Source organism: Pangasianodon hypophthalmus, chromosome 20 (genome assembly GCF_027358585.1).
Source record: "Pangasianodon hypophthalmus isolate fPanHyp1 chromosome 20, fPanHyp1.pri, whole genome shotgun sequence".
Classification (NCBI taxonomy): domain Eukaryota; kingdom Metazoa; phylum Chordata; class Actinopteri; order Siluriformes; family Pangasiidae; genus Pangasianodon; species Pangasianodon hypophthalmus.
In genome coordinates this window covers 10,316,440-10,336,209 of record NC_069729.1, presented here as the reverse complement: position 1 = coordinate 10,336,209, position 19,770 = coordinate 10,316,440, and the positions used below count along the sequence as shown (strand labels likewise).

The 19,770-nt window shown below is 40.2% G+C and overlaps 1 protein-coding gene across 2 annotated transcripts in view; it reads left to right on the top strand.

Moving 5' to 3' along the window:
• skib (v-ski avian sarcoma viral oncogene homolog b) overlaps positions 1–11,017 on the top strand; it is a 46,625-nt gene extending 35,608 nt beyond the window's left edge. The window contains exons 2-7 of one of the 2 annotated variants that reach the window (XM_026935377.3): positions 4,719–4,832; positions 4,994–5,097; positions 5,235–5,470; positions 6,959–7,113; positions 8,667–8,897; positions 9,049–11,017. In XM_026935377.3, coding sequence (XP_026791178.1) covers positions 4,719–4,832; positions 4,994–5,097; positions 5,235–5,470; positions 6,959–7,113; positions 8,667–8,897; positions 9,049–9,225 — 1,017 coding nt within the window. In that variant the 3' untranslated portion in view covers positions 9,226–11,017. Of the gene's footprint in view, positions 1–4,718; positions 4,833–4,993; positions 5,098–5,234; positions 5,471–6,958; positions 7,189–8,666; positions 8,898–9,048 lie in introns of both variants that reach the window. The other variant, XM_026935375.3, reaches the window with a different exon arrangement.
• The last annotated feature ends 8,753 nt before the right edge of the window (positions 11,018–19,770 follow it).

The following is a 19,770-nucleotide window of genomic DNA, read 5'->3' as shown; positions in this document are numbered from 1 at the left end:
TTGTGTCAGTAGTGTGGGTCATTGTCTTACTGCATGATGAAGTTCCTCCCAATTAAATTGGATGCACTTCTCTGTAATTTCGCAGACAGAATTTTTCTGTAGACTTCTGAATTCATTCTGCTGTTACCATCATGAGTTACATGATCAATAAAGATTATTGAGCCCATTCCAGAAGCTGCCATGCAAGCCTAAGCCATGACACTACCTCCATCGTGCTTGACCGATGAGCTTGTATGTTTTGGATCATGAACAGATCCTTTCTTTCTCCACACTTTGGCTTTTCCATCACTTTGGTAGAGGTTGATCTTGGTTCCAGAACTTTTGTGGCTCATCTCTGTATTTATTTGCCAATTCCAATCTGGCCTTCTGATTCTTACTGCTGATGAGTGGTTTGCATCTTGTCATATGGCCTCTCTATTTCTCCTTCGAATGGTAAATTGTGATCACCTCACCCCTGCCCTGTGGAGGTTGTTGGTGTGGTGTGATGTCCTGTTGGTGATGGTGTTTTGGGGTTTTTCTTCATAGCTCTCACAGTGTTTCTGTCATCAACTGCTGCTATTTTCCTTGGCTGACCTGTTTGATGTCTGGTGGTTAGTATACTAGTGGTTTCTTTCTTTTTCAGGATATTCCAAATTGTTGTATTGGTTACGTCCAATGCTTGTGCAATGGCGCTGATCAGTTTTCACTCATTTCTCAGCTTCAAAATGGCTTGCTTTTCTCCCATAGAGAGCTCTTTGGTCTTCATATTGGTTTATCCTTTTTAACAACAAATGTAGTTTTCACAGGCGAAACCCATGGCTCAAACCAAGAGTAGATATTCAGTGATATTAATTGTTAAAAAAAATCAATCTAACAGGCCACACTGAGGCAACAAGAAACAGCCATCAGTCACGTTCCAATATTTTTTATCACTTGAAAAATGAGTGGGTTCAAACAAAAGGAGCCATGTTGTTTAACGAATCTAGATCTAAATATCAGGAAATGAAAGTTGAAATTCTTATCTATCATCTCATATTCATCTTTTGATCTCAAACCCAAATGTCTTCAGTGTTTAGCAAAAACAAAAGAATTGGCCTTTCTGTTCCAATACTTTCCGAGGGGACTGTATATCTTCTTCATCCTTTAGGTTGTATGTGTGTATACCACCACATTTTTGATAAGTGCTTCTCTGTCTTCCAAAGTGCTGAGTCTTCAAAGCACCATGGCACAATAGGCCACTGAAAGAGCATCAGACTGAATAGCCACTTGAGGAGGCTGTACTTCAAGTGTGCAGCTTTGTGACTCCCCTGTGGTCCTGCTTCCCTTAAACACCCCACACCTTCCATTCAGAAACCAGACACACAGAGATGATAGCCAAAGCAAAGTACCACAGAGGAAATGTGGTCCTCTCACTGTCTCTCTCTCAGTTGTGAAACAAGAACATCTAACAATGAATGGATCATGAAGATGCCACATGTTAAATGGGACAGATCTTTGGTTCATATTGTGTAATAATGTCAAGCATGTTTGTATTTAGGTTGTCTGACATGTATGTTCCTTTATATACTTATTGCCAGTGTGCTGGCCTATCAGTGCTTGTGGTTTTGCCCAGCTGCATGGTACCACCTCAGCTATGCAGCTGTGGGTGTGTCATGCATTGGGCTTTTTGATGTGGCCATGAGTGAGAGCCACGTCATGGCTGCCTTGCTCACAGATCTCCCAGCAGGTTCAGGTCATGTATGAAAAGGGTGTGGAGGCACAGACTATTATGTCTGGGGCACTGCACTCTTCTTGGAACTCCAAACCTCAGGGAAGGAACATGAACAGACAGATTGTCTTTGTTGGGGAAGGCAGCAGCAGTGAGTTGAGTCAAGTTTTGTTTTTGGCCATCTGCAGTTTAGTGAAGGGGCGGTTTGTCTTCTTTACATGTAGGAGGCAGAAAGTTCAGGAAGGAGTGTGATATCAGGAGTTAAGTTCATCTTATGTTCTTTTTTCCATGGTACACTATATGTTTTATATAAAAGAATACATGCATAGATTAGTGAAGATATTTCTCTCTCCTCAGCTTGACATGTTTATAAAGACAGTGCTGCATTAAGTCTACAAGAGGCCTCTTTAAACAGCTACACAGCAGTAAAAGAGTTCTTGAAAATGAACCACGCATTGTTGTTCCACATTTTCAAAAGTGTTTGTGCATTAGCTGAGCTCCAAGGCCATTTACAGTAGCCAGACTGTATGAACTGTGTTTTGTATGTCTTTTTTAATCAAACCTACACTGAAGGAATCAGCTCCAGAGAGCTCTAGTCATGCCACATGCACCCATATCTCTTGATAACAGAACTAGCCTAGCATATTAGATGAAAGAGAGCATTGTTAATGTTAGGCCTTGGTTCAGTGTTCTACTGTGCCATCAGAAACCTAGGTGATATCTCCCCCTTGTGTCTGAACATTTACAAAGCCTTGGGTTCTAACTCCATTATGATGGCTTTATTCTAGTCAGGGTCACCATGGATCTGGAGCCTTTCTGATGAACACTAGACTCAAGGCAGGAATAATTGGATCATAACCCTCAGAACTACTGCACTAACCCCAAACAATGTGGCATCTCTCATTCATATATTCAGAGCATTTAATAAATAATACAGGTCAAATTGTCAAATTAGTCTACTCTAATATTGGCTCTGAGGTAAAAGATATAAAGCTCTTTGAATTTCTGAGAGTGAGAAATTGCAGGTCTAGACACATTCAGTGCTGCCATGTGTGAACCTGAGGTCATGATGGATTATTCACGGTCAGGTTTTATGTGTTTTAAAACCTGTCAGCTCCAGTGACACCTTTCTGAATGAATGAGTACCTATACTGCCTTCTCCCTTCCTCACAGACAGTTCTCACAAGTTTTATGCCTGCTTTAAATGTATACCTCTGGTTACCATGACCTACCAAGACCAAGGTAAGGAATCTCTGCATTTTATTCAATTGTGGCCTCAGATTTGTTCAGCAGATCAACTCTGTAAAAAGTAGTTTTTATCAGCTTAGACCAATCTCTAAAATCAAGCCATTCCTCTCTTTTCAAGAGCTATAAAAAGTTACTCATGCCTTTATCACCGCTCATTTAGATTACTGCAATTCACTTTATCTTGGTGTCAACAAGGCATCTGTTGATGGCCTAAGGTTAGTACAAAATGCAGCAGTGAGATTACTCACCGGCATCAAGAAAAGAGACCACATTACCCGGCACTTTAGCAGTGGCTTTCTGTCTACTGCAGGATCCAGTTTAAAGTTTTATTGTTTGTTTTTAAAGCTCTTAATGGTTTAGCTCCAACCTATATCACTGACCTGCTGTGCCAATACTCTGCTCCCAGGTCTTTAAAGTCCTCTGACCAGTTGCTGTTGGCTGTTCCACGATCTCTGCTGAAAGTTAAGGGTGACTGTGCCTTTGCAGTGGGTGCACCAAGGCTGTAGAACAGCCTTCAGCTGGACATCAGATGTGATCCCTTTGTTACAGTCTTTAAATCAAGACTGAAAACACACTATTACAAATTAGTATTTTAATATATTTTGGAACCACATCCAGGATGTCCCCTGCCTTGTGCCCTGAGTCCCCTGGGATAGGCTCCAGGCTTCCCTGCGACCCTGTGTAGGATAAAGCAGTACAGAGAATGGTTGGATGGATCTGTTTTTGATTGTGACAAATAGTTGTTTTTTTTTTATATTTTTTTTCTTGTATTGTTGTCTATACCTATTTTTATGTTTTGTTTTTTTTTTTTACTATGCTTCTATGTGATCTTTTCTATGTACAGCACTTTGGTCAACTTTGGTTGTTTTAAATGTGCTTTATAAATAAATTACTTGCTTACTTACTTAGTATGACTTCATTTTCTGCTGTCGGCCTCCACTGTTTTTTCCCCTCAGCTTCCCCAGTATTCCATAAACTTTTTGTTTTGAACAACTATGAATACAGACATGCAAAAATTGCCAAAAATGTTTTGCAGTTTCTGTGAAACTAGGAAGTTGGCTGTGGCTGGGAGTCCAAGGGGAACATAACCTCAGTGAGTTAGAGCAACACTAGCCAATCATGACTGTACAGAAGAGGGCAGTTAACGTTCATGACCTTGCATGAGCTTCCAAAACATCGAGCTTCTTTGAGCTTCTTCAGCACTCCAGATTGATAGCTTTTGTGCAATATGAGGGAGCTAGGTAGAGAATGAGAACTGGGATTGACTTGACAAACAAAGTTCTTATATTTCTGAAGTGTTCAATATAGCAAAAAAACACACAATGGTAATTGTATAAGTTACTGCAAACATGAGACGTGTGGCCTTATCACTTGGTTGTGGGGTCAGTACAGGCCCATATTTAGAAAAGGTTTGTACTGTATTCTGATTATGTGGTATTTGTACCTGTGGAGTTATGAAATAACTGAAGCTTAGGTGAAAGACCATGCTTGATAGTCCTGTGTACTTCCTATATATTCGCATATACCCATTCCACTCCTGAAATTTTGAAATTTTCACTCACCACCTCCCCATATCTTCCACACTTCATTTCTCTTCAAATAAAAAGGGGGTGGGTGTTTTCTAGCACAAAACATGTCACACCACCATTTGTTAAATATGCAGTTTCTACTCACAAAAACAGAGTAGTCATTAAGAACCTGTTTGTCATACAGTATAACCATACAGTGTTATATTACTGTAGTGTCTGCACCAATCTGTAATCATTTTTTTCATCTTTTACAGGAATATAGTCCCATTCCAACCAAGAAGTCCAAACAGGAGCTTTCATATTCCCCATCAGAGGACAAAGAAAAACAAGTGGAATGGTTGCAGTGTCTGGCAACATCTGCAAACAAGGTATCTGTGCAAATCTTTTTCTGCCTCAGTATAGCACTACCAGTTTCTCTTTTTAAAATACATGGACAAAAAAATAGAGAAAGATATTCAGAGTGTGTGTAGTGGACAGTTAGCCTAAGGAAATGATCTTACATGGCTACTGGCCTTTTCTCTCTGCTCAGGATTTCAAGCAGCTTCAGATCAAGCAGAGGCCATCAGCCTTTCGGCCATGGTCACCTAGAGTTCCGTCCACCGAAAGAGCAGCTCCGAGTCACAGACATGAGCGGTATGCATTTTCATGGCAGATATGCCATCTTGTACACAATAATGATTTATTCATCTGGCCCCTTATTCATCTGCCACTTCTGTTGTGTTTCATGTTCAAATGTTCATGTTTACAATTTATTGTCACTTTACTCTCAGGTCACTACCGAAAAATCCAGAGAGATTGGCATCACTTTCAGACACACTGCAGAAGAACAAGCAGCCAGAGCAGTCTGGTGCTGGAGGCTCCCAGCCTGGCTATAGCCACAGGTCCAGGCCAGCCAAGTGCTGGCCATCTGGCAAGGACCAGACGCAGCCTGCAGCCTGCCTCACTTATCCCCCGCAGTATGACTCCAACTCAGATGCAGAGATTGAGGTAGACAACCGTGATGAGGGTGAGTTGCAGACCTGATGCGTGAAGAATATTCTCTTGATCTTTATGTATATTTCTTTGAGCATGTAAGTTTGAAATACGAAAAACAATGCATGTACAGTTGTTGCTCCCTGTCTGGTGTATACAGGCAGAAAGCAGAAACAATGATTTACTATTTGCATGCATTATCATGAAATTGTTATATACCAGGGGTGAAAAAAGTACTGAGAAATTATACTCAATTTAAAGTATGTGTCAAAATAATCCCTTATGCCCTTGGTGGAAGTATCCAGCCAAATATGTGATATCAGGTGATGACATGTTGACATGTTTTCATGTGAAAACTTTTATAACTATCTAAAACTGTTGTATGCAACTGTGGTGTTTTTGCCTGAAAACATCATTCAGTTTCTGTAAGTTTTCTGGTCATATGCATGACTAACACTACATTGTTTGACAATGAATTAATCAATAATATATTCTGTAAATATGCTAGTCTAACCTGGCATTAGCAAAGGTGAAAATTTATATATCCTAAAGCTAGAAAAATATATCCAGATAAAGCTAAAAAATATATCCAGTTAAAGTTAGTATATTAGCAAAACCTACCTCAACATGCTTTTTAAATTAGATGGATTAGAGACACCTCATTTTGTGAGTCTTTGTTTACTCCAGCATATTGGAAAAAAAATTACCGTGGTAGGGCCAGAGGCACTCAAGAAGCACACAGGTGGCTGCAGCACCAACTACTTTGTGTAGCATGAGAAGGTCACAGCAGATGACGAATTGGCACAATTCTTGATATTTTTTCTACACTGGTGAGCTTGATTGAATGCTTCAAAATATGCAGAAGCCTAACTGATTGAAATATAGCATACAGTCACTGGCTGATTGAGAGGAGAAGAGACCTTCAAGATTTGTAATGAGTACTTTGAAGGTCTAAATAAAAATGTAGAGAGTAAAAAGCACTGTTTTTTTTTTAATTGGAAATGTAAGTGAGTACAAGTATTAAATTTCAGTAACACTCAGGTAAAGTATAAATACTCCAAAATAATACATAAATATTTTCCACCCCTGCTATGTGCCCATAGAGATTGCTCATTGCTGCAAATACAATTAACCAAATAGCTGTTTATGCAATTGTTAATTCAGATTTTTAGTAAACTAATTGGCCAGCCAGGAACACTAATAACAGTTCATAACTGCCAAATCAGAAATTACTAGTAACAGTAATGACAATAATTAGAAAAGTAAAGGTAATGATATTTTCTTTCTGATTGTTGGTTTAAGTATTAGAACGAAGCACTAAATATATGTGATTTATATGTTGAACCACTTTGTTTTGAAAATATCATTATTGCAAAATGATATTTTACAATAATGATATTTTCAAAATATAATTATTGCAAAATGAAACCGTAATACTAACAGATTTGATTTTAGGTTTAATTACATATTTCTTATATTCATCTGCTTATTAAATTTCCTGTGTGTGTTTGTGTTGTTGCAGTACCTTGCTCCCACTCTCTTACTAATGGAGTGGTTGTGGAGCAGTATGAGGGCAGGCACAGACCTACATCTGCCTGTGGCTCGGAACTTGAGGCCCTGCAGCAGATGCTGTACAGCAACCTGAGCTCCAGAGAGGCCAGAGAGAGGTTCCTGCAGGTGATTGTGCATATGCAAGTTGAACAGGAGGAAAAGCTTACAGCGGCTTTGCAGGCCAAGCGTAGCCTTCAGCAGGTACAGCTAGCTGTGCTTTAATCTGATGCTGCTGAAAAGTTTTTAGAGTGACTGACTATGGCTGAGGGTTTGAGGGAAATGTACATATTGGTCCTTATTCATCAAAGTAGAAACGAGAACAGATTTGAGTACACAGCATGATATGGATAAATCTGTGTCTGATTTATGAAATGAATGACTTCAAAACAAACTGTGATTTGAGTGCAAAGGGTGAATCAGCTTCAGCTGTATGGAAACAAACCCACACCCTAATTAATGCAGGTGTTGCGATAATGAGCCAATAAAAGAATGCAGCAGGGTAGTTTTCAAGACTCGATGAAAGAGGTAAATAGAAAGGGGGAAAAAATTGAGGAAGCTGAATTAGAGGTGTTAGTTATTGAATATACTTCCAGTCCATATATCCACTTGAAATTCACACTTCATGTATTTTTACTTTGCACATGTAAATATGAAGAAAATATATGCATTCATAAGCATAAAAACAGATTTAAGGTTTAAAAAGCATGACAGGGAAAAAAGAATTTGGACACCACACATTACCAACATTAATATTTGCAAAGCCGCTGTCGGCAATTTCAGCTTTGAGATGTCTGCAGTAAGAAAGTCAGAAGACATTGGGCCTTATTTATCAAGCTGGGTACAAATGGATTTATGCGTAAATCATTTGTAAGAGAGTTTACACAAGAAATTTGGTATTCATCAATAGTACAGAAATTCAGAAAAACATTTGTATTCTACTCATACTCCTGAGTGTTTGTAAATTATGCATAAGAAGACTAACTAATGTAAACCTCAACTTGACTGACTTCAAATTATTTGCATGGATTACTGCACTTTTATGTATGGAATATACTTTTGAGTTTAAATTTCTTATTTTATTACATTTACGGCATTTGGCAGACACCTGTATCCAGAGCGACTTATAGAAATTCTTTAGAGTCTTTCCACTTTCCACTAATTTACACTTCTGCCTTTGAGCCCTTACCCTGATCGTTCATTCTGAATCAAAATAAATTTCATTTCTGTCTTTCAGCCTTTACCCTGATCATTTATTTCATGTTCCAAGCTGTCTGTGCACTTGAACTTTTTAAAGTTTTGTGGGCATCACTACATGATGAGCTGTGTCGGGAGTGTGTTTTGCACATTACGGGTGATCATATGCACGAGTATAAAGAAAATCAGCCTTTCTCAAACTATTGTAAATCCGGGGGAAAATTTTTGCTCGGTTTGGCTTAGGCAAACATTTACACACAACTTTACTAAAAGATTGATAAATGAGTTGTGTGTAAATTTGAAGTGGATGAAATACACATGCGGTTATATTAAATACTTATTTCAAACTTATGTCCCCTCACTGTGTAGTTATATACGTATGACCATAGATTTGACCATATGCGACTTTGGTGTATACGGCCATTGTGTATAGTAAATGCTGTGTAAAATTTCAGAGACTTTAATTTTGTTTGTTGCTGGTCTAGGAGCTGGAGTTTTTACGGGTGAGTAAGAAGGGGCGGTTACGTGAGGCCATTGAGGCCAAGCGTAACCTGCGAAAGGAGCTTGAGAGGTTGCGCACAGAATGTGAGAGAAAGGTGCACGATGCCAATGAGTCGTGTGGAAGACTGAAAAAGGAGCTGGAGCATGAGCGGCAGATGCACGTGTGTGAGAAGGGCTGTGAGCCAAGCCAGCTGAGGGCCAAGTACTCTACCCAGGCAAGACTGAACATGTTCCTCATTGTCAGACCTTCTTTTTTTTTTTTTTTAAACTGTTTTAAGCCTATATTTGGCTTTGTTCAAAACAGTTAAAGCAGTACATTAGTTTTATTTAAACTTAATCTCTCCATCGCCTTGTGGTATGTTCCAGATTGAGGAGCTCCAGGTGAAGCTGCAGCAAGCCGAGGCCGATCGTGAGCATCTGCGAGAGGAGCTGCTGCAAGAGCATGAAGCTCGACAGAGTCTGGAAAAGGTGGTGCTCCAGCTCCAGCAGAAGCTCAGCCAAGGGAACCAGAAACAAGGCCACCTTACCCAACAGCAATCGTAGCAAGCCATCTGGAAGGACATTGCAGGTGCTGAGGACATTTTGGAAAACAGCATTAGAGGACTTTAGAGGATTTTCCTGGGCCTCATTTTATGAACATAATGAGCATGTGAAAAAAAGATTTATGGGAGCAAAATATCTAAATATACATGTATATTAGCTATACATTTATAGACAGTTGTGGAGACCATATGAGTGGTGTGTGAACATCATTCACAGAGCTGGTCCCACTCCCCTTACATCTTAACCACTCCATCTTAACCATGATAACAGTCCACATGCTCTCAGATCACTGAAGAGGACACTCCAAGAAGGCAGCAACATATGGGACTAATACCCTTTCAGTTAGCTTCTTAAGCTAATCCAATGAATTTATAATGTTATAAGCTATTTAACAAAGATACTTGAAAATATAACGGAAATCTCACTGCCAGGGAAAAAAAAGGAGATTTTTCTGATAGTGAGATTGCAGTAGCAGATAGATGACCTGATCTATGAAACAAGAAGACATTACGAAGCCAGATTATACACAAGAGACACAATATCACTACATATTGTAATGTTTATGATGCTTGTTTTTATGTTCCAATTTGTTGTATCCAAATAATTAGCATGAGCAACAGTTCTAGGTAAGTCATGGGTGGTCTTTCATATAAACATATGAGTAGTTTTTCTCTTTATATTTTTGAATATCTTTTGGTATATTTAAAACCCCTATACTATTATTTTTGGCAATTATTTCTGTCAACCCATAATTATTCTTAATTCCGATGTCTTTTGCAAGTATTTTATTCTGTACAACTCTTGCTTCTGTTAAAATGAACAGTATTGTGTAGGATTTGATAAGTACTTTGTGAACAGTGTTGCTGCAATCTGTTTCAGTGATCAGTCAGATGAACCTAAAACTGTTTTTGTCTGTTGCATTATCAGCGATAGCAAATGCTATTCTGGGTCAAATGTCCACTTTAGTCACTGGTTCTAGGGCTTGTTTATGAAAAAATGTTTGACAATAACATTTTTACTTCTATACAAAATATGGATATATTTTTTTACTCTACCAAAAAATTGCACTTTGTAAAAGAGAAATGTACTCTTATACAATGCACAATTCTAATTGTGCATTTTATGCCCTTTAATGTTGTTTTTCAAATTTCAAGCAAGCAAGAGCTGGTTTAAAATTTTTTCATACTTTTGTTACTTAATGTAAATAACACTTATTACACGTTTGAGGATAATTATTGTAAATAAGCTTGGCTTTACTTGTTAATGCTCACCTATTGCTTTTGCTCTCAACCAATATATCCTATATGAATGTCATATTTTGGGGAAATTTTAGCTAATTATAATTATATGAATCTCACATTGGGGAAATTTTAGCTAATTATATTTCTGGTTAGTGTCAGTCCATTTGGAAATCACTTTAATTTACCAAAGCATTACTATTACTATTTGAGGAAAAACCTGGCTTTATCGTCCCTCCCCACTCCCCCACCCCCCCACTCTCCACATACAATCCATACAAATTTGTGTAGTTATTTAGTATATTAAACCTTCATTCACTTTATTTATTTCTCAGTCATTTTTAGCTACTTATTTTTGAACGGTTTTGCCTGCCTCTCACCGTTTTCCAGCTCCAACCTCCTGAGCCTTAGAAATACACAGAGCCTTAGAGCCTGTAGAAATACACAGTGTTCAGGCTGCTGGCGTAGTTTTGGTTTTGATGTGGCTCAGTTTTGCCACTTGTTTTATGTTCTCTGCATATATTACCCATTAAATAAAAATAACAATAATCACACTTTTGTCTTACATTTCTTCCAGGTTCTGGGCTTTGTGTTTTTTTTTTTTGTTTTGTTTTGTTTTGTTTTTGTTCTTTTGTCTTTTTTTTATACTCAAGATTGACTTTAAATTAATGTGAGAAAATACATCCATAAATACGTAGCATGATAGAAGCACATGTAGCAGTGTATGGCTAGTTGAAATAATATCGAATATTTAGGGTGGTTAATATGCAGTAGTTAACACACACAAACACTGCCAACAGGTGACTACCATAATCTTGAACCACTTAAAGTATGAGTAGGGGAAAAAGATTTCTTCTTGTCTTGCTAGAAACCCAAGTTGGAGAAAGAAAGCATACACTTTATACATATACAAGTCCCTGGACCTGAAACCAGATTTTAATTTTCATAGTTAGAAAAACAGAGAATGAGAATACGCTCAGTCCTTTTCACATACGGAAGTATAAGCAATGACTAGGATGCAGTGTGCCTAATGCTGCTAATACATCCCTATAATTATTCAGTTCAGTTCAATTTTGTTTGTATAGCGCTTTTACCAATGGACATTGTCACAAAGCATCTTTGCAGAAATAAATATGTTCAGGATATAAATTGTAAATGTATGAGTTTATCCCTGATGAGCAAGCCAGAGGTGACAGTGGCAAGGAAAAACCTACCTGAGATGATATGAGGAAGAAAACATGAGAGGACCCAGACTCAGAAGGGAACCCATCCTCATCTGGGTGACAAAGGATAGTGCAATTATAAATAAATCCCTTCTATAACTGTGTACTACATGGACAAATAGTGCACCTGTGTAACCAGGAAATCGATTAAAGTTTTTACATGAAGTCTGTTTTGTTGAACCTATCCACTGTTCACTGATGGAGGCCTGAGTGCTACAATGGCTGCCACATGCACCTTCAACATAGACTTTCTGCTGTCTAACAGTACCTGAAGGAAGGCTAGTACTCTAAAACAAGCAGTGCATTGGAGCCAGATGACTGAGTGAGCATCATTTGTGGATCAGTGGCCAGTGGTGGTATATTGAGAGAGACCTCTCAACTGCATTAACTGTGCTAGCTGCAGGACTGAGCCAAAGCACAGAGGAGGCCCCACTCTGTCCCCTTTATATGTATTAGCAGAACCTTGCTAACTTTGCAAGCTCTGTGGTGGAGAATGTTGTATGGCAGGGGAGCCATACCACTCAACCTTGGTTGAGGGCGCCCTTTGACATAAGCCACTCCACCGTCAACAATCCTGAGTGAATGGGGACGCGACAGCATCCAACCTTCCCAGTTCACAACAACACGCTATGCCTGTGAACCCTCCAGGGCTGCTCCTTTACCTAAGAAAAAACTATTCAAATGCTTGACTAATCAAATACCTTGTCAGCCTAGACTGTGTCTACGTCCCAAACACTAATTGGAAGGCTGTTCCATAACTGTGGGTCTATGTAAGAGAAAGCTCTGCCCCGTGCTGTAGCCTTCACTATTTGAGGTACCAACAAATAGCCTGCACCTTTTGATCGAAGTAGTCGTGATGGATCATAAATGACCAAACGTTCGCTCAGGTACTGCAGCGCGAGACCATTCAGTGCTTTATAGGTCAAAAGTATATTTTATAATCAATGCAAAATTTGATTGGGAGCCAATGCAGTGTGGATAAGAAGGGTGATGTGGTCATTTCTTCTGGTTCTAGTAAGGACTATCACTGCTGCATTCTGGACTAACTGGAGCTTGTTTATGCACCTACTGGAGCATCCAGACAGTAACGCATTACAATAATCCAACCTAGAGGTAACAATCTTAGCAATTGTTATCTTATCTTAGCAATATTTCTGAGATCAAAGAAGGCTATCCTATTAATATTATCTAAATGAGCTTCAAATGAAAGACTAGAGTCAATCACACCAAGGTCCTTTACTGATGCACATGATGAAACAGGCCATCCAGAGTTACTATGTAATTGAGTCAAGTGACTTTATTGTCATTTCAACCATATACAGCTAGTTAGTACATAGTGAAACAAAACAATATTCCTCCAGGACCATGGTGCTACATAAAACAACACAAAACTACAAGAGACTACACATATCTATACAAAGTACACATGCAGACAGCATAGACAGTACAATAACTACCAAAACAAGACAATAGGCATATAAAGAAAGACTACAGCACCAAATAGTACACAGTTCTAGTATGAAAGTGTCAGAAATAACAGTAGTGCAAAAGAATAACAATATAATAAATTGCTGTGAATGTAAACATAACATACTATGACATAGTATTTGGCAGATAAGCTTATACTATATATGGACATAGCAGTTATTGAGGTAGCAGCCAGGTAGAGAGTGCAGTAATGACAAGAAATTGTATACAATATTTTTATAAATACGGTAGCAGCAAAAATGCAGGTAGTAAATACAGAAATGTGCAAAAATTACAGAGAATGGGATGATGTTCAGTTAAGTGTGTGTGTGTGTGTGTGTGTGTGTGTGTGTGTTGTCAGTCCAATCACTGAGTATTGAGGATTCTGATGGCTTGGGGGAAGAAACTGTTACACAGTCTGGTTGTGAGGGCCCAAAAGCTTCGATACCTTTTGCCATACTGCAGGAAGATGAAGAGTTTGTGTGAGGGGTGCATGGGGTCATCCACAATGCTGGTGGCTTTGCGGATGCAGCGTGTGGTGTAAATGTCTGTGATGGAGGGAAGAGTGACCCCGATGATCTTCTCAGCTGTCCTCACTATCTGTTGAAGGGTCTTGGGATCCAAGATGGTGCAATTTCCAAATGAGGCAGTGATGCAGCTGCTCAGGATTCCCTCGATAGTCTCCGCCAGGTCAACACCAAGGAATTTGGTGCTCTTGACGATCTCCATAGAGGAGCCATCGGTTCAGTGGAGAGTGGTCACTCGGTGCTCTCGTGAAGTCAACAGCCATCTTTTTAGTTTTGTCCACATTCAGAGACGGGATGTTGGCTCTACACCAGTCTGTTAGCCGCTACACCTCGTCTCTGTATGCTGACTCATCGTTTTTGCTGATGAGACCCACGACGGTTGTGTCATTGGCGAACTTGATGATGTGGTTTGAGCTGTGCATTGCTACACAGTCATGAGTCAGCTGAGTGAACAGCAGTGGACTAAGCACACAGCCCTGGGGGGGCCCCAGTGCTCAGTGTGGTGGTGTTGGAGATGCTGTTCCCGATCCGGACTGACTGAGGACTCCCAGTCAGGAAGTCCAGGATTCAGTTGCAGAGGGATGCAGTGTTCAGGCCCAGCAGGTTCAGCTTTCCAATCAGGTGCTGAGGAATAGTTTTGTTGAATGCTGAACTGAAGTCTATGAACAGAATTCGAATGTATGTGTCCAGGTGGGTGAGGGCCAGATGAAGGGTGGTGGTGATGGCATGATCTGTTGAGCGATTGGGGCAATACGTGAATTACAGGGGTCCAGTGAGGGGGGCAGCAGGGTCTTGATGTGCCTCATGATGAGCCTCTCGAAGCACTTCATGATGATGGGTGTGAGTGCAATGGGACGGTAGTCATTGAGGCATGACACTGAAGAATTCTTCGGCACAGGGACGATGGTGGTGGACTTGAAGCACGTTAGAACGACGGCACTGCTTAGAGAGGTCATCCACAGCTTCTAGTTGGAAAGTGTGGGGATGATCTTGGAGACAGTAATGTCATCAACGCACTTGCTGATGTAGCTGGTCATTGATGCCGTGTATTCCTCCAAATTGGTGAAGTTGTCGTCGTCCCTGAACATGTGCCAGTCAGTATGCGCAAAACAGATAGGAAAGAGCAGAGATGGCTCCTGCTGGCCAGGTTTTCACCTGCTTCACAACCAGTTTGGAGTGTCTGATGAGCGGTCTGTATGCCGGGATTAGCATAACAGAGATGTGGTCTGAGTAGCCGAGATGGGGGCGGGGCTCTGCCCGGTACACGCCGGGGATGTTTGTGTAAACAAGTGTGTGTGTTCTCCCCTCTTGTTGCAAAGTCCACATGTTCATGAAATTTAGGGAGCACTGACTTGAGATTTGCATGGTTATAATCTCCGGCAACAATAAACAGTCCATCAGGGTGTGAATTCTGCAGCTCGCTAATAGCCCCATACAGTTCACTGAGTGCCTCCTTAGCATTAGCACTGGGGGGGAACGTACAATCAGATTATAAGGACAGTAGTGAATTCTCGCGGTAAATAAAATGGTCTGCATCTAACAGTCACAAACTCCACCAGTGATGAGCAGTAACTAGAAACTAGCACCGAGTTCTCTCACCATTCTGTGTTGATGTAAACACACAAGCCACCACCGAAAGCCTTACCACACAGAGCTGCATTTCTGTCAGCACAAAATGAGGTGAGCCCGTCTAGCTGAATGGCGGCGTCTGGAAGTCTGTCGCTGAGCCATGTCTCCATGAAAACAAAGACACAGCAGTCTCTAAACTCACTCAGGGAGCAGACATTGAAGAGCAGGATGGACAGGAGAGCCGGCCAGCTAGGGTTTGTTTTTAGCCTAGCACAGACCCCCATCCTCTTGCCGCGCTTCTGCTTCCTCGCACACCATTTACGGCATCCCCTCCCCCAGCCACTGGCGTCAGGCGACGCTAATGGGCTGGAGGCCTGGTCCCCGCAACAAGCCGAGATCATGTAGCTTCTCCAGCAGATCATCATGCAGATCGATTGTTGCATGGTTTCTGTACTTTATTAGTGTCTGGCGATGGTAGACACAAACACCGGTTGCTCGGATGTCTATGTGCCATTAAAAAGTCAGGCTAAGAAAAAAATAGCACCATTTTGGATCTGGAGAGGCTGCTGTGTGCTATTGCCGCGCTGCCATCATGGATTTTCTTGAAAAAGCTTACTTTTACCTTAGTATGCATAAAGAAGCCACCATTTACATCTACAAACTGATAACAATCAGTCAAATAAAACCTGAGCCAGGAGAGGGCTGTTCCCTTAATGCCTACAACATTTTCTAGTCTATCAAGGAGAATAGCATGATCAGTATCAAAAGCTGCATAAAGGCTAAGCAACACAAGCAAGGAGACACAACCCTGATCAGAGGCCAGTAGTAGTTCATTTACCACTTTAACCAGCGCTGTCTCTGTGCTATGATGAGGCCTGTCCTGACTGATACATTTCATGAATGTCATTCCTATGTAGGTATAAGCATAACTGGTGTGCTACAACCTTTTCTAGGATCCTGGAGATAAAGAGGAGGTTTGATATTGGCCTAAGGTCAGGTTTTGCCACTGAAATAATTCATCATTCATCAGCAGTCATCATTCCTATGTAATGATTGTGTGCAGTATTAAAATAAGAATCTATGATTATTTGTATTATCTTCAATTAGGGTGGAGAGATACACTGATCTAGCAGCACTAAGAGCTTTTCTATAGCTCAGGAGGCTCTCCTTCCATGCTCCGTCCATGCTTCAACTGTATCAACGGTCTCACAGTAACGTGCCAGTGACATAGTTCCTGTTGAATCGTTTGCCAGGAGTTTCTTGCCTGCGTTGGCATTTAAACTATACTGTTTCGTTCTTTTTTTATCAATAATTTTTCACATTCTTTTCTGCTGTATTTTCGTTTTTTCGAAGAAAGCTATTGTTGTTTTTTTTGTCTAAAGGCAGTGAGCTGAGGCCATCTATAAAGTAATATCAACAAATCTTTGACTAACGTACGTTAAACACGTCAAACATTCAGCTTGTTCAGTGTGTTGAGTGCGGGATGTTTAGTCATTCTTCCTCCATCATTAGTAATATCTTTATTCGTGCTAAATGTATATTAGTTAGCTCTCTGACAGAGAAAATTGCAGCATTAGAGGTGCGCATCCAGACTCTATAGAGGGTTAGTGAGAGTGAGAGCAGTGTAGTTTCTGTAGGGGAAAATCTGGATGCTTTAGGCAGAGTTAGCCATCCCCCAACGCCGGCATTAGAGCCCTCACAGTAGGGCAAATGGGTGACAACCCGGCAGCATAATCGCAAAGCCAAAGCTAAGGCTCGCCCACAGGAGCACGTGTCTAACAGGTTTGCTCTCCTCATTGAAGCACCCGCTGAGAAACCTGAAAGAGCTCTGGTTATAGGAGACTCTATCTTAAGGCCCGTGAAATTAGCTAGGCCTTTAGGGGCACCAGCAGCACTAGTTGGGTGTATACCTGGGAGCCAGGGCACCGGACATTGCAGGTAATCTTAGGGTCTTAGGCAAGCACAGGTTCTCAAAGATAGTTATTCATGTAGGAGCTAATGATATACACCTTTGTCACTCAGAGGGTACTAAGAGTAACATTGTAGAGGTGTGCAAATTAGTGAAGGCAATGTCTGATGCCGTAGTATGCTCTGGCCCCATCCTAATGTGGCATGGCGATTTAGCTTATAGCAGGTTATTGTCACTGAACTGCTGGATATCCAGGTGGTGCTTCGAACACAATGTGGGCTTTAATTGATAATTGGAGTAGTTTTGGGGGCAAAGCTGGCTTGTTAGGGCGAGACGGTATCCATCTCACTCGGGAAGGTGCTGCTCTTATTTCTTGTAGCGTAGCACATAGTCTCAGAAAAAGCCCAGTTAATCGGTGACAATCCAGAGCCAAGGGAACAGACAAGCAGGCTAAACCGATCATCTGCTAGCTGCACTGAGTCGTCACTCAGGCTCCAAGACTGTGTCTGTTCCCTGAGCTAAATAAAAATGTAGAAATACTCAGGAGGTTTGTTTTAGTAACCTAATTAACATAAAATTAAATCACACCGAACGCACAGCCAGCACCTTTGATCTGAAGCTAGAACTGTTAAATATTAGATCTTTTACATCTAAAGCACTTATTGTTAATGAAACTATTACTGATCAGGAGTTTAGTGTACTGTGTTTAACAGAAACGTGTATTAAACCAAATGAGTATGTAGCATTAAATGAAGCTAGTCCTCCCGAATACAGTTATATACATCAGCCCTGTCTAACTGGCAAAGAAGGAGGCGTTGCAGTCATTTATAATGATAATCTAGGGATCACACAAAATCCTAGTCATAAATTCAGCGCGTTTGAAGTTCTTTATACCAACACAACATACATAGCCACAAAAAATATGAATTACCCAGACGATTCCACTAATTATTATTTACAGACCACCAGCGCCATATTCTAAATTACTTTGTGACTTTGCGGATTTCACCTCTAACCTGGTTGTTTCTTTAGGCAAAGCATTAATTGTGGAGACTTTAATATTCATTTTGATAACCCAGAAGACCCTCTGAGAGCAGCAGTTGTGTCCATTCTAGATTCAGTAGAGGTTAATCAGAACATAATAGGACCCACTCATAGTGGTGGTCACACTCTTGATTTAATACTAACATTAAATATAGAAAATATAGTCACATTTCCACAGTCTGTAGCTATCTCAGATCATTATCTCATCTCATTTAAAATGTTTCTCAATCATAATATATGCATTTTGCCACACCACCGCGTCAAACGTACATTCATATCAACAACTTCACATAGTTTTATCAGTAATCTCCCAGAGTTACCAACAGTGATGAGATCTAATGCCGGTCTAATGCTGGTCTAATGCCGAAGAACTTGACCAGGTAACTGAATGCTAGAATCAATGTTCCGCTACACGCTAGATAAGGTAGCTCCACTTAAAAGAAAAATAATTAGAGAGAAATGTGATCACACACGCACCTTAAAACAGAACACTCAAAAATTAGAATGTAAATGGCGTCAAACTAAATTGGCAGTATTTCAAACAGCATGGAAGGAGAGCCTTCTGAGCTATAGAAAAGCTCTTAGCGCTGCTAGATCAACGTATCTCTCCATCCTAATTGAAGAAACAAAAACAATCCTAGCAAAATTTAATACTGTAGCAAAATTGACTAGGAATAAGACCACAATAAAAACATGCACACAATCATTATATAGCAGTGATTTTTTCAATGGTAAAATTTAAAATATCAGGCAAAAAATTCAGACTATTAATTTAAAGCCAGACAGTTTTATAACTAATCCTGCAGATAATAATATAATGATATCAGATCAATGATTAGAATGTTTTACTCCCCTTCGAGAGACTGAACTAATTTCACTAATTTCATCATTAAAATCATCAACCTGATCCAACTAGATCCATTACTAATATGTTTGTTCAAACAGATAATTCCAGAACCAATCGAACCTCTTCAAAAAATAATCAATTCTTCCCTTAGCACTGGCTATGTACTTTAATCTTTAAACTAGCAGTTATCAAACCCCTGATTAAAAAAACAGACCTCAACACCTGTCAGTTGTCCAACTGTAGGCCAATATCAAATCTCCCCTTATCTCCAAGATCCTAGAAAAGCTTGTAGCACAGCAGCTATGCCCATACCTACATGGGAATAACATTCATGAAATGTATCAGTCAGGATATAGGCCTCATCACAGCATAGAGACAGTGCTGGTTAAAGTGGTAAATGACCTACTATTGGCCTCTGATCAGGGTTCTGTCTCCTTGCTTGTATTGCTTGACCTTAGTGCAGCTTTTGATACCATTGATCATGCTATTCTCCTTGATAGGCTAGAAAATGTTGTAGGCGTTAAGGGAACAGCCTTCTCCTGGCTCAGGTTTTATTTGACTGATCGTTATCAGTTTGTAGATGTAAACAGTGTCTTCTCTACACATACTAAGGTAATGTTTGGTGTTCTGCAAGGCTCTCTTTTAGGCCCACTGCTCGTTTCTTTATACATGCTACCTCTGGGTAAAATTATTTGTGAACATGGTATTAGCTTCTACTGTT